Source organism: Stenella coeruleoalba (assembly GCF_951394435.1).
Source record: "Stenella coeruleoalba genome assembly, chromosome: 1".
In the NCBI taxonomy this organism is placed as follows: Eukaryota; Metazoa; Chordata; class Mammalia; order Artiodactyla; family Delphinidae; genus Stenella; species Stenella coeruleoalba.
The window spans coordinates 4,209,121-4,224,427 of NC_137169.1; the positions used below are offsets into that span (position 1 = coordinate 4,209,121).

Below are 15,307 nucleotides of genomic sequence, written 5' to 3' on the forward strand. Positions count from 1 at the left end.
CCCGACCCTTGTGGGACTTATTCACCAATTGCTTCTGACGTTCTGCAGTGACACTCCCTAATGAAAGAGCTGCTGCACCAGCTCCTTAAACGTCTTGTGAACCCTAATAAACTAGACTGTGTCCCTTTTAACCAGCAGACGCCAGCGAGGCAGGTGAGTGGTCCCTTCACCCCTTCAGCCCCAGGAGGCAAGTGGCAGCTACCTTCTTTGGGGGGGATGCTGCTGGGGAACAAGCATCCCGGGAACAGAAATGACAGGGACAGCTTTCGGGGATGCGTTTGGCTGGTCAGAAATTAGACCCTCTATGTGTTTTCAAAGCGGAAAACCTCAAAAAAAAAAAAAAAAAAAAAGCCACAGCCCTAGGTAACCACGGGAGGGAGGAGGGTGGGCGTTCTGCTGCTTGAACCTGCTCGCTTCCCAGTCCCGCTGCTCTCCCGCCCAGGGAGACCTGGGCTGCAGCTGGTACCCTGTCGGGTTCCCCGCTAAGATCCAGCATTTTCAAGTTGCCCCCCTCCTGCCGGCAGCAGGAGGCTGGGTGCTGTCTGAAAGGTCTGTTTCGAAACACAGGCCTGAGAGAGCCGGGGGCTGCTTCTTTGGGCCTTGGTTTGCTGATGCTTCGCGAGCAAAAATAATTTTGTTTTTGCCCTGACGCGATGCTGTGCCTTTTCCAGCTGCGCTCTGGGATGATTTCGAGCCGCTGCCCTCCATGCTCCCGCTTTAGGAACTTAGGCCGGTTTCTCCGGTGTCGAGACACGTGTCGCCGTTTCAAAGAGACTTTCCGGATTCCTTCCGGATCCCATGTCTCGTGCTTTGGTGGCTTTCAGTAAACAGACCTCAGTTCAGGCATTCCAGGTGGAAGGCTCTTCAGCAAGGTCGCGATTCCCGTGGACTTAATGAGGTTAATGTCTCTTTCCATTTTTCCATGTTACGTGGTTCATTCCCGTGAATTCCCCAGACCCCCGTCCACAGGAATAGATTTGCAAAAGGCAGGCCCCAGCACAGCGGGGGGCCCTGTAGGCTCTGTAATTAGTGATGGCTATTAAAGAGGGCTGATTTTTCCTGAGATGGGGGGGCAGGATGGCAAAGAGGAGCGAGCGGTCGGGGTCGCTGGGAAGCCAGGTGGCCAAGGCAGGAGCCCCAACAAGGGGAGTCTTCGAGGGGCCCCTCACCCAGGGACCCAGCCCTGCTCGCCTGCAGAGGAAGCCGGCTTATTACGCTCTCCTCTCCCGCTGGACAGCATTGGTGACGGTCGAGTCCCTCTGTGTCCTTCCTCCCCCACCCCCGAGGACCTTAGGAGGACGAACACCTCCCAGCCCCTTCCTCGCTGTGCTCGGCCCTCCGGTCACAGACCCCCTTGTGGGTGTCAGGTCCTCACCCTCCACCCTAGGTCAGGGGCCACTGTGCTCGCCCATGGCCCACCCCTCCTCCCACGAGTCCCCTGGCCCAAGCCTGCCCTGCGCCACCAGGACCCTCACGTCCAGCAGGAGGCTCTGGGCTCCCTCCACGCGGCTGGTGGCCCTGCCCCACCCAGGGGCCCCTCCCAAGGCCGCTATAACTCGAGATGAGGAGAGATCCCCGGCAGGAGGGACTCCAGCCCCACAGAGAGGCGCCCTCCAAGTCCTGGCCGCACCCACTTCTCCCATCTCATTAGGGACGCGTGTCTGCGCCAGAGCGGGGGCGGTGGTTAACGCCCACATTTCACCCTACACGGCTCCCTCGAATCACTCAGGCCCATGTTCACATGCGACCTCTGGAGAGGCCCCCGCCTGCCCACCCATGTCCCCTCCACCCCGTTTTGTGTATTTTGTCCTCATGCCACGTATCATAACTGGTGCCAGGGTCCACACCTCGTGGTTGCTGGCCACCTCCCACACGTGGCATGCTCCCACGGGGAGGCCAGCCCCGTCCAGTTTTCCAGGCGGGTCCCGTGCAGCCCGAGGCAGCCTGCACAATAGGCCTCTGCTCATCCCACTTCACAGACGTGGAGACTGAGGCTCGGAGCAGCCCAGGTGCCTGCCTGGGTTGCACCGAGTGGGTGACACACCCGCCGGACGGGGCTGCCCGTGTCCAGAAGCAGGGCACTCAGCCACACTGTCATTGCAGCTCTGGGGCCGGGGCTAGATTTCCAGAGCCAGACCAGACCAGGATTGCTTTTTGCGGGTCATGTCTTGAAAGCTCTAATGGCTATTGATCTCAGCCTGGCTGGGCCTGGCTGGGAACCATCACGTCTGAGGTGGGTCCTGCTCTTCAGGAAGCACCCCTGTAACTGCTGCTTGCCCAGCTGTTCTCTCTGAACACGGACCCCCAGGGAAGCCAGGACTGCCCTGCTTCTGCCCCACACAGGCCACACAGACGCCTTTGAAGCATCTGCCTGACGGGTAGTGGGCAGCGTGCACTTGGAGGGGAGGAGGGAGGGAGGGAGTAGGCGTTGCTACCTGTGGGCATCCATGGTGCCATGTCCAAGGTCAAACCCACCCACCCCCACCGAGCCTGGGCCCCCTCTGCTGCCCCAGAATGATTCTCCTGGAAGGTGGGTATTTTCGTGCCCTGCAAAAGCATCCCTCAGAGACCTTAGTCCAAACCCTTGGGGGATGCTAGAGGTTCTGGGCCCCCTGTGGGTCTGAGATATGGTGATGCAAGTCCTGGCCCAGGAGAAGGCAGCCTGCAGAAAGCCTTGGCCTGAGTCAGGGGGCCAGCCCAGCCCCTCCAGGTGCTGGCGGCACAGCCAGGGAAACATCCAGTTACTACTTCGGTAGCTGAGGGTGCAGCAGTGAAAGTAGATGGAAAAGTCCCTGCCCTCCTGGACCTGACCTTCAGCGGGGTCAGATGCGCCAAACAAGATGACTAGAGAGGACAGAAGCACGTTGTCAGGTGATGATACCTGCCGTGGAGAAAGGGGGATGTGAACTGGGAATGGAGAGCTCACCTGAGGAAGGACCAGCCCAGGCGACCCCAATGCCCTCTCCGCCCTAGGGACTCTGCAGCTGCCTCAGCCCCCAGGGCAGCCTGCCCAGCCCTTCCCAGGGATAATGGAACTTGTTTTCCCTTAGGGCAGAGGTGGGGACAATGCTGGTTCCTCCAGTTCTCGGGCTGGGCTCCAGGGTCCAGCTGACCCCAGCTGAAAAGACGCATCTCACCTCGGTGACGGTGACAATTCTGGGGACACGGTGCAGGCATCTGGGCCGGGGCAGAGGCCCTTAGTCAGCTGTGCGGGGCGGGGGGCGGGGGAGCCCCTGGATTGTAGAACAGCCCTGCCCTCTGCGGCCGTGTCCGTGTTGCCCAGTCAAAGCCACTGCAGGATGTGGACGCACAGCTGTGATGCCGGCCCTTCACTGAGCTACTCACGTGTGTGCGTGAATTGACACAAGGGCAGCATTCTGTGCACACGCGTGTTCCCCTCTCCTTTCCTTTCTTGATGCTGTCTCCTGGGACTCATTGCCTATCAGTCCACGTGGAGACACGTCACGTGGCTGCATAAATTTCCATTCTACGGATGAGCCGTCATTTACATAACCCATTTCCTATTGATGGACATTTACGTTTTTAGTTTCCAAGTGTAATCATCCTTTCAGATGATGATTTAGCAATGGTTCTTAACATTTAAGCTTTGCAATTTCCAAACCTGTTCCCTCCGCCGCTTCACTCCCTCCTTAAATGCATCCGCTCAGTATTTCTATTGCAAAAACTCGTGGATTGTGACACAATTGCTTTGAGCATGGAGCCCAAAGAACTGTGCCGGTGCAATGGCGCTTTCTATAAGCAGAGAATGCACATGTGGATAACATTTCCCTTTACCAGGCTGTGAACCAACAAATAGGGCCTTCCTGGGGGAGCGATGTCCCCTGGCAAAATCACACTGGAGTTTGCTTCAGCGACAGGTGTGCTTATGCTGCTTCCCCGGACGGCCCTGTAATTGGTTTTACCCTGGGAACCCCTCCAGGGGGTGCCGTGAAGTCCTCCACTCTGGGGGCCGGGCTCTCTGCATGCTCCTGCCCCCTTCGCATTTGGAGCATTTTTTGGGGGGATCTCCCACCTGGAATGCAGCTTCGCCTGTGCTTGCCTCATGGGTGCAGGGGCAGAGGGGGTGGCTCAGCCAGAGTTCCCGGCCAGTGCAGCTTTGAGGACCAAGAATCTCAAGCCAAGAGGTGTTTACATTCCGGGGCCGGGCCCTGTCCCCAGGCGCCAAGAGCCCTTGGTGGCCACTCTATCTGGAGGACGTGTCCCTGCCGCAGCCCCTGCCCCAGCCCCAGGGCCAGCGTCCAGCCTGGGCACCGGGGATGGCGGGATGCTCTCTAACCCATCACCACTCGGCGTTTCCCATCCGGACAGCGGCAGCTCCTGGGCCGGGTGGGACCATGTTGTCCATGACGTACAGCGAGAGCCTGAGGAGTGTGGTCGGCAGGTGTCACTCAGACTGGGCCCTGCACCCCGTCCGCCAGGCCAGCACGCTGGAGCTGCAGCAGCTGCGGGAAGTGTGGGCAGCAGCCCAGGCCAGGAACATGGAGAGCTTCCTGCGCATGCACGGCCTCTCCCTGGACAGCTGCACCGCCCGGTGCACCGGCATGAAGTACCGGTAAGGGCTGGGCTGGGCGGGGACAGGAGGAGGTCCCCTGGCCAAGGAGGGGGCCGAGGCAGGGGCTGCGAGAGGGATGCAGCCCAGGAAACGGGGTAATGGCGTCACTGTCAACTGGGGCAAACTCCTTGGGGTTTAAGAATGCTGACCGTGGGACTTCCCTGGCGGTCCAGAGGTTAAGACTCCACGCTTCCACTGCAGGGGGCACGGGTTCCATCCCATTTCGGGGAACTAAGATCCCACGTGCTGTGTGGCGCAGCCAAAAAGAAAAGAATGGGGCTTCCCTGGTGGCGCAGTGGTTGGGAGCCCGCCTGCCGATGCAGGGGACACGGGTTCATGCCCCAGTCTGGGAAGATCCCACATGCCGCGGAACGGCTGGGCCCGTGAGCCATGGCCGCTGAGCCTGCGCGTCCGGAGCCCGAGCTCCGCAACGGGAGAGGCTGCAATAGTGAGAGGCCCGCGTACCGCAAAAAAAAAAAAAAAAAAAGAAAGAAAAGAATGCCGACCGCATAGGAACGTATAAAAGAGGAAAATGAGAGTCTGCATATCCTTTCCTCCAGAGATAAGCTCTGCTGCGTTTGGTGTGTCCTCCATGGGAAAAGAGTATGGTTTCTTGAAAAAACTTTGCAGCAGGGGTAAACATACTGTGTCATTTGTCTTCTTGCCGTGTCATTGGGACACATTAATTATCAGGGGTTGACGAAACACAAATTAGGGGAAATCCCTCAATTCATCATCTCTACCAACAAATCCATCCCAGCACCAGAAACCCATGCGAGGTCCTGGGGACCAAGATGTGCTTAAATTGGGCTGTCCTCATGGGAAGTGGCCTCTGAATTGGTTGCTGCAACTACGCTTGTAACTGTGACCAGCAAAGGCTGTGGAGTAGGTGTCCCTGTGTTCTCAGATGCGGGCCTGGAGGGTTTCTTCTGAACCTCAGAAAGACGTTCTGTTTAGCTCGCTTGTCACTGAAATCAGCATCTGGGACAATGCTCTGACCTGCCCACTTTCTCCTCTGAAAGCCTCAGAAAGTGGCCAGAGGAGCCCCAGAGCTGGCGTTTGAGTTGATAAGTTACATATACGAGGCTTTCTTCCTGTGCCTCCCAGGGACAAGTCCTGGCCAGAGCCAGTTGGCCAGAAGGGACCCCACCCACCCACCTAGTCTATGTACTGTTGCCAGATTTAGCAAATAAAAATATAGAACGCCCAGTTAAATTTGAATTTCAAATAAACAACCAGTTTATGCCATCATCGGGACGTAATAGCAGAAGTTATTCATTGTTTATCTCAAGTCCAGATTTAAGTGGGTGTCCTATATCTGATTTGGTTTCCATCTAATGCAGGCCCCAGGGGTTATCTGACTGTTCTCTGGAGAGAAGAACAGAGACCAGCCCTGTTGCTGTAACATTTTCTCCTGTGGACAAGTGTTTGGATCTTCAGCATGAGGTTGTCATTTAAAGATATAAAGCACTTCTGCCCTGAGTCCATTAGATGGCAGGATTCTTAAGGCTTTGCATTATAAATCCAGTTGTAAAGGAAGGACAAAGGGTCAGCTAGTTTGGCCTCAAGGATCTCCTGATTCTGACGGAAATTTCTCAAGAAGGAGATGAGGGTCTGCATTTTTTCTTTTTCTTTCTTCTTTTTTTTTTAAGATTTTTTTGATGTGGACCGTTTTTTAAAGTCTTTATTGAATTTGTTACGGTATCGCTTCTGATTTATGTTTTGATTTTTTTGGCCTTGAGGCGTGTGAGATCTGAGCTCCCCGACCAGGGATCAAACCTGCACCCCCTGCACTGGAAGGCGGATTCTTAACCACTGGACCACCAGGGAAGTCCCTGCATTTTTTCTTTTTTTGGCAAGTCATTGATACTTTTCATTAATTCAGCAAATGTTTACTCAGGATCTATCTACTTGGCTCCAGGCAACAGGCTTGCCAGATGCTGCAGGAACAGGACAGACAAGGTCCCTCCCCACCCCATTGGACATTACATCCTGCAGGGGGATGGCAGAGAAAAAGCAAGTAAATGCCTAAGAGAGTCAGGGAGACCAGGGGCAGCTGAGACCCCAGCCATCTGAAAGGAGGACCAGTTGAAGACATGGAGAAGAACTTTCCAGTCCAAGGGGACAGGGGCACATGTGAGGAGAAAAGGCCCAGGGCCAGAGCGAGGAAGGCAAGTAGAGGTGAGGCGGGGGGGGGGGCAGGGGGGCCGGAGCCCGTCCCCCATCCCAGGGAGACCTCACCTCCCTCGGGTGTGGATACCGTTTGTAATGGAGGGGGCACTGGGGTGAATTTTGTCCCCGCAAATTTCATCTACCCAGAACCGCAGAATGTGAAGCTCTTTGGTAATAGGCTCTGTGCAGATGTAACTACTTAAGATGAGCTCACAGCGGAATAGGGTGGGTCCTAAATCCAGCGCCTGGTGTCCTAGTAAGAAGGCCCAGTGAAGACGCATAGGGAAGAGGCCCTTTGGTGGTGGAGGCAGCAGTGGGAGGGATACGGCCACAAGCCAAGGAACCACGCCCACCAGAAGCTGGCGGAGGCCAGGATGGATCCTCCCCTGGAGGCTTCAGAGAGAGCGCAGCCCTGCCCACACCCAGATTGCAGCCTTCTGTCCCCTGGAGCTGTGAGAGAGCCAGGTTCTGTTGCTTGAAGCCCCCCCCCAGTTCGTGGAACTTTGTCATGGCAGCCCCAGGACCCGAACACAGCCGGGGGGTGTGAGTACTGGAACAAATCTCTTATTTGCCTGACACCCCAAGGAAAAGGTCTGTGTCCCATCTGAAACATGCTGGACCAACTGTGGGGCTGAAACACCCTGGGGAAACCTGCTTCCCAAGGAGCAGAGTTGACAAGAAAACCACTTGAGCCTTTAGCATTTGATGGGCCAGATGTCGCCCCTGTAGGGCCCGCCCTTTATCTGGTGGATTTCATCTTGCTGCCTCCAGGGGTTTCGGTTAACTGGGAAGAGGGCCTCGGAAACCACGACCAAGGGTTATTAAAGATCCCAGATAGATGCCATTCCACGGTTAATGTTCCCGGCAGCAGCTGGGCTGGGACTCAGCTAAACCTGGTCTTAAATATTAATATAAAAAAGATAAAGCCTCCAGATAAGTGCTGCTCCGTGGAGCAAGGCGACGACGTACCTCGGGCACAGACACCATATCAGTCGACCTGAGCCTGCAGCTGCAGGAAAAGGCTTTCTTGTTAACTTTTCCCATTTTTTTTTTTTAACTGTCCTCAACTCTTGCTGTTTAAAAAAAAAAAAAATGCACTGAATTTTTAAATCTACACAGTCCCTTTGTAAGCTCCCCTTCCCCATGTCCACCTGACTGTAGTGATGGAGGGTCTGGAGATGTGGCCTGAGACAGGGCAGCAGCTGTGGCCACAGGCCGGCCAGAGGCTGTGACCTGGGCCCAGGCAGTGCCAGCTGGATACCGGGCCTGGTTCAGGTGTGTTCCTTGTCCGCTACCCATGGCATCGGGAATGAACCCAAAGTTCCCACCATGCGCGGCCCTTCCTTCCTTCCTTCCTTCCTTCCATATCTCAAACATGCAAGCTCATTGCATCCTCAGGGTCCTTGCACATTCTATTCCCTCCCCTGGAAGGTGTGTCCTCCAGATTTTCACAAGGCTCCCATCATCACATCTTTGGCCTCAAAGAGACTTTCCGCACCACCCAGTCTAAATAAATGCCCAGTGAGTCATCCTCAAGCTCACTGTCCTGTCTCTCTTACCTTGTTTTTGCCCATCTGCACCCCACTGAGAGCACAGCCTCTGTCTGTTCCCAGCACCTAGAACATTTCAAGCCTCTGTAAGTATTGCCTGGGTGGCATTATGTGGCCTTGGTCTTAACCCACTTTTCAGAATATTCCCCTGTAAAGTACGTCTCCTTCCTGCTGCTTCCTTGGCAGCAGGACTGGAAGCTGTGTCTGAGACTCCCTGATGCAGCCTGGAGGGCGGGGAGCCCCGGGCAATGAGCCTTGGTCGTGAGTTTCTGGTAGGGCGGGCCGTCCTGCGTGCCTGTGGTTTTTGCCTCTAGATCGTAGCCTCTTACCACGAGCCTCCTACAGGAATCACGGGCAGTATTTGATTCGTGGTCAAGTTCATCGAACAGACTCTCCAGTTGCTCATTTATTCACGGAGGTCAGTCAGGGAAGACTTCCTGGAAGAGCTGGGAACCCAGGTGTGTCTTAAAGGATGGGTGGGAAAAGGAGGAAGAACAGAGTCCAGAGAGGGACGGTGGGTGGAGCAGTGCAGGCGGCCAAGCGGGGGGCCGGTCCACCTTGAGACAGTCCCATATCAGTGTCCTGGGGCTGCCGTAACACAACGCAGTGCCCAGAACAACAGCTGTCTATTCTCTCATGGTCCAGAACCCGGAAGTCTAGACCTGGGGTCAGCAGGGTCACACTCTCTGAAGGCTGCAGGGAAACATCCTTCCTTGGCTTTCTTTTTCTTTTTTCTTTTTCACTGGGGTATAGCTGATTCACAATGCTGTGTTAGTTTCAGGTGTAGCGCAAAGTGACTCAGTTATACATCTACTTATATCCACTCTTTTAGATTCCTTCCCACATAGCTCATTACAGAGTATTGAGTAGAGTTCCCTGTGCTATACAGCAGGTCTTTATTAATTATCTATTTTGTGTATAGCAGTGTATATATATCAATCCCAATCTCCCAATTTATCCCTCCCCCGTCCTTTTCCCCCTGCAGCCATAAGTTTGCTTTCTACATCCGTGTCTCCTTGGCTTTCTTTGCCTGTAGACACATCACTCCAATCTCTGCCTCCATCTTCACGTGACTGTTTTCCCTCTGTGCATCTCTGTCTGTCTCCAGATCTCCATCTCCTCATAAATACAGCAGTCATTGAATTCAGGGTTCACCCCCAATCCAGCAGGAACTCAATCTTCACGTAATAACATCTACAAAGATCCTATTTCCAAACGAGGTCACGTTCACAGGTGCCGGGAGTTAGGACTTGAACATGTCTCTTTGGGGTCACATTTCAACCCACAGCGGGTCCCAAGGGCTGTCTCAAGTCCTGAGCCTGCAGGGACATCGCTGAGTATCGTGAGGGGAATCCTGGCTCCCCCGCCGGTACCTGTATGAACTTAGACAAGTCACCTGGCCTCTCTGTGTCTCAGCGTCCCCATCTGGAAAGCAGAGACTATAGTCACTTCCTCACAGAAGTGTGCTGAGGACTAAAGGCGATAGTGACGGAACTTAGGGCTCCCGGCTTGGCTCCTGGTGGGAGAGAAACCCCAGTCTTGGAATCTCATGGGCGAAACGATAGCACCTGGAAAGCAGATGGGAAGGGAGCGGGGAGGGAGGTGGCGAGCTCGGGACGAGCTGCCGTGCAATGATCCGGGGGTCCCTCGTGGGCCCCCGTGGAGGGCCGGCCCAGGACCGTGGTGTCAGCTACCCACGGCCTGCATTCGTACTGGGTCTGCTTCTGCTGGCAGTGGCCACCGTGCTGGGGCCCAGCGGCGGTCCCAGGCCTGGAGACAGCCACCCATCCCTCTGCGGGTCCTGGGCCTCCCGCCCCAGCTCCCCTGCCTTTACAGGGACATCACAGCCTCTCCCTCCCCTGTGTCGGGCAGGGACAAGGGCTGAGCGATCCTAACACAACTGCTGGTGCGTGGCTTTGTAACCGACGCACAACACAACTCAGTGTCTCCCAGGCCCTCCTGGCAGCGGGAATCAGGGGGTCACCTGTTAGCAACACGGATCCTCAGGCCCTGCCCAGAGATTTGGGGGATCCGCCCCCAAGAGGCTCCTCTGATTGGGCAAGGACAGGAGCCCTGGCTGACTGGCTCTCTGCCGTCCACCTGGAAAGGCGAGGGTCCGCACAGCTCAGTCAGACCCGCAGACGGTGCCAGGCAGCGTCCCCACCCTCACCCTTTAATCTGGGGGTCTGAGAGCAGGAGCCTCCGCTGTGAAATGAGGGCGGGCCCAGCGCCAGTCTCCCTCCCTTGACCTCTCTGTGCCTCGGTGCTGTCCAGTGAACGGGAGCATCGCAGGGCCCAGCTGAAGGCTGTGGTGGGAACTCAGTGAGCTGCTCGCAAAGCGCTCGGCGCGATGGCTGGGGCGCAGCGGGCACCGTGTAAGTGTTAGCGCTGTGGCTGTCGTCGCTGTTGTTATGCCTCCGAGGTGCTTCTAAGGATGAAAAGAGAAAAGGTGCAGGAAGCGCTTACTCTGGCCTGGGTACAGCCACTTAGTACAGGGCAGCAGCTAGGAAGCAAGAGGGGCCAATTCACGGCTGACCCGCCTTCCTGCCTTTTAGGGCGGGTAACGCTGGGCGTGACTGGGGCGTGAGCTCCCAAAGGAAGCACAGCCACAGCACTGAGCCCCCAAGGGGGCTTCCGCTCTCACGTACCAGAGGACACCTCCTCCAGGAAGGCCACCGGTCTGCCACCCTTTGCTCTCAGAAACCTCAGGGGCCAAGGACCTCCCATCCCACTGCTCCATCAGGGTGGCCCCCAACTCTTCAGCAGCTGCCCCCGCCTTGGGCAGGAAGTCACTGTTGAGTACAAATCAAGACACAGCATAGTTGGGGCAGCCTTACTGATACAGGGGAGGCACCCAGGCCTCTGCAGGGCACAGCTGAGGCTCGTCCTCATTCCCGAGTTGCTGCTGCGGTCCGTGCTTTGAAAAGCCATCTTTAGGGAATTCCGTGGTGGTCCAGGGGTTAGGGCTCCCCACTTTCACTGCTGAGGGCCCGCCTGGTCCAATCGAGGGGCACGGCCCCCCCAAAATTTAAAAGCCATCTCTAAAACTTCTACTCCAGGCCTTGAGGCTTCCACGGGCCTCATTCTGTGCAGGGAGGGTCCTGTCCCCTCCTACTGTGAACCTGTCACTGTCTTGGGGGAAGGATCTGGCCGGGCCCCAGCTTGGTTATCTCCCCATCCCTCACTGGGACAGGTGGGGGGTGGATACCAGGCACCACACAGGAAGCTTCTGTCCCGAGAAGCTCTCTTTGGTGGCACTCTGTGGACACAGCAGAGCTTTTCATTGGGGCGGCTGCCCCTCTGATGACTCACAGCAGGAACCAGCTGCTTTGTTTTAACAATAGCGGGTACTGGAGAGGCAGAAAAAAACCCAGAATCTGCTGTGGATCAAAATCAACCATCCACACTCGATGTTTCTGCCCAAAGCCCATTTCAAGTCGACCAGCCCATGTCTGGGACTCACTTCTCCACCCAAACGTGTTTGAAAGGAGAGAGCCTTTGGGGGTGACATTTTACTGTGGCAAGTTCGGGTCAAGGTCTTAAGCTTTCAGCTTTCCATCCTTGTCTAGTTCTTGTGATTTTCTAAGAATATTATGAGTTGTGGCCGCTGTCTGGGGCACATGAAAAGTTACAGACTCTGGCCAGCTGTGAAAACCCACCTACCCGACTTCCCCTCTTGGCAGTTCTCCGCTGGACCCAGAGACACCTTTGTCCTGGATTCCCTGGGCGGGTTCTGAGGTCAAATGTCCATTCCCATCATCCCCGCAACACGTTACAGTGGGATGGAGTCGGGGCTGGGGACTCTACCACCAGGCCAGGCCCAGGAGGTCCTGCGAGAGTGAAGGCTTGACTGCTGCCGAAGTCTGGGAGGGCTGCTTCCTGCTGTGGCTCCCAGGCCCCTGGTGTCACTGGGGAGGCTGAGGTTGGTGACACTGGGAGGAAGGAAAGGTTACTGGTGCTTGCGGGGGGCGGGGGACTGCTTCGCACTGCATGTACTATCTCAGCTGATGCCAGAGAGGTCGACAAGGATTTCAAAAGCAGAGAAACAGGAAGGGCACTCCCACAGGGCACAGCAAGAGTGAAGGCCCAGAGACTTTTTTTTTTTTTTTTTTTGCGGTACGCGGGCCTCTCACTGTTGTGGCCTCTCCCATTGCGCAGCACAGGCTCCGGACGTGCAGGCCCAGCGGCCATGGCTCACGGGCCCAGCCGCTCCGCGGCATGTGGGATCTTCCCGGAGCGGGGCATGAACCCGTGTCCCCTGCATCGGCAGGCGGACTCTCAACCACTGCGCCACCAGGGAAGCCCAGGCCCAGAGACTTTTGAGGTCATTGACATTTTTTTTTTTTTTTGGTAAATACACCCATTTAAAGCATCCAATTTAATGGTTTTAGTACAAACGGTTGTCCAAAAGTCACCCATTTTTTAGAACATTTTCATCACCCCAAAAAGAAATACTGCGCCCACATTAGCTATCGTTCCCTGACTCCCCACTCCCCCCAGCCCCCAGCAACCACTAATCTACTTTCTGTCTCTGTGGATTTGCCTGTTCTGAACATTTCATATGAATGGAATCATACAATATGTGACCTTTTGTGACTGGTCTCTTTCTCTCAGCATGATGTTTGCAGGGTCGTCATGTCGTAGAACGTATCAGTACTTCATTCCTTGGTGTGGCTGAGTAACGCTCTGCTGGGCGGCTGTAGACCACATTTCTTTTATCCATTCGTCAGTTGATGGACATTCGGATTGCTTGCATTTTGGGGCTGTGATGAGTAATGCTGCTGTGGACATAATGTGTTCAAGTTTTTGTGTGGGTGTAAGTTTTTCGTTCTCTGGGTACATACCTAGGAGTGGAATTGCTGGATTGGGGGTGAGGCGGGTGACCTTTTACACACTGTGGTGACTAAGTTTTTGTGGATCTCTCTTCAAGCTTAAAGCACACCATCTGGTTAAGAGCAGCCCCGGAGGAATAGTAAGACGCTAGCCCTTGTAGGATCTGACAGTTTGCCAGAGCACAGAGAACAGTGGAATGTGGAATGAAGTAGGGGATTTCCACATCCTCTCAGCCAGTGCACAGCACCACTCAAAGCTCCTGATACGGGCTTCCCTGGTGGCGCAGTCGTTGAGAGTCCGCCTGCCGATGCAGGGGACACGGGTTCGTGCCCCAGTCCAGGAGGATCCCACATGCTGCGGAGCGGCTGGGCCCGTGAGCCATGGCTGCTGAGCCTGCGTGTCCGGAGCCTGTGCTCCACAACAGGAGAGGCCACAACAGTGAGAGAGAGAGAGGCCCGCGTATTGGAAAAAAAAAAAAAAAAAAAAAAAGCTCCTGATAAAAACACAGCTTCCCAGGCCCAGCCCCAGAGCTACCGATTCAGTAGTCGTGGCTGGGGCCCAGGAATCTGCATTTGCAACAAGCTCCTCTAGCATCCTGGTCAGGTGTTGAGCATCCCTGCCGTGGGCATGAGCTCCACGAGCCTGGAGAGGAGCGAAAGACAGAGTCTTTGCCACCTGCAGCCTCTTTGGCAGGCCTGTGGGCTTCCTGGGGGCCAAGACCTGCTGTCTTCAAGTGCGAGGTTCCAGCAGGTGGAAGGGCCAGCACCGCAGGCTGTCCTTCCTCCTTCCCATCCCCCCACCCACCCAAGGGGCTCAGGAGGGCCCCACCCTACCCTGAGCTCAGGGACCCAGGCCAGCCAGGCCCCGAGGTTTTTACGGGCAGGTGGAAGAGGAAAGGCAGAGCTGGCCTGCGGGTCCCGAGGGGCCCCACTGGCCTCCACACGTAGCGTCTGTGAGCTGCCAGGGCCCCCGGGCAAAGGCACCAGCTCTGCCCTCCCCAGGCCTCTATCCCCGAGTCCAGGTCCCCACCTCATGGGTGGTTCCTGCTGCCGAGTCAGGCCACGGGGAGGACAGAAGGGGTATTCTTACTGGTGGGGATGGGGGAGGGCCTACACACAGGGGTCTATCCTGACTCCACGGCCAGAAACCCTCTCCCTTCTGCCGAGGGACCGTGGGAGTGCTTCCCAAGGACCGGACCCCTGTGTGAGTGCTTTGCAGGCGTGATCTGGCCATGTCTTTGTGACCTGCGTTGGACACGAGAGCCCTGAGGCTCGGAGAGGGGGTCACTTACCCAAGGCTGCCCAGCTCAGGCGCAGGGAGGCTGGGACTGGAACAAGGGTTTATTCTTAACTTCTGTGCCAAGAAGGCAGGGCCAGAGCTGAGAGCAAGTTCAGCCGCCATCTACTGTGAACATCTCTGGGTGGATTCCTCTCTGGGTCCCGTCAGAGCACAGGGTGGACAGCCAGCAGGTGTGGAAGGTTCCTGCAGAGCCAAGCTGGGAGGGACAGCGTGGTCCTCAGGCCAGCCGCCTTATTCTGGCAGTGGATACCCAGGGACCCAGAGAAAGCAAGACGCCCGCCTGGGATCACACAGCGAATTAGCAGCAGAGCCTGAGCTAGACCCCTGACCACCTGCCTCCCATCCAGCACACTTTCTCAGCCCTTCCCGCAGGGCAAGATGAGATCCAAAATGTAGCTTTGGCCAGGGCCACCCTGCAGAGTGAGAGTGGCACGCTCGGGGTCAGAGGGCAAAGCCAGCCCTTCCTGCCAACGGGGGCATCTCTCTGGGTTTCAGGAAGCCCGTGAGCTTTGTTCTGTCTTCATCCTGATCCCATGAGTGTAGGAAAGGAGGATGGGGTAAAGCAGGGGGCTCTTCATTCATCAATTCATTCACCCATTCATCCATCCATCCATTCATTCATTCACTCCAGAAGTATTTATTGAGCACGTGCCGAGAGCTAAGTACCGTGTGGAGTGCTGGAGCTTCTCGGGTCTCTGGCCCCTTGACCCCGGGCTTCTTTCCTAACGTCACCTGCGTCATTACCACCTAGACAGAATGGTCCTCTCTCCTCCAGATTTCTGGTGATCGGACTTCTTGTGCTGAACCTTGGTGGCAGCCCCACTTTCCTGGGTGGGAACCACCAGGGGACAGAGCTGGCCAGGCCAGCTGCCCGCACGCT

At 56.1% G+C, this 15,307-nt stretch overlaps 1 protein-coding gene across 4 annotated transcripts in view; it reads left to right on the top strand.

The window, feature by feature from the left end:
• The window catches only part of KCNAB2 (potassium voltage-gated channel subfamily A regulatory beta subunit 2), a gene marked incomplete at its 5' end in the record, with an annotated part of 93,903 nt that overhangs the window by 47,031 nt on the left and 31,565 nt on the right, over positions 1-15,307 (top strand). Inside the window, one exon of one of the 4 annotated variants that reach the window (XM_079946220.1) lies at positions 4,356-4,573. The exons of the other annotated variants lie outside the window; for them this stretch is intronic. Coding sequence (XP_079802346.1) covers positions 4,356-4,573 — 218 coding nt within the window. Of the gene's footprint in view, positions 1-4,355; positions 4,574-15,307 lie in introns of those variants that run through there. 4 annotated transcript variants of the gene reach the window in all.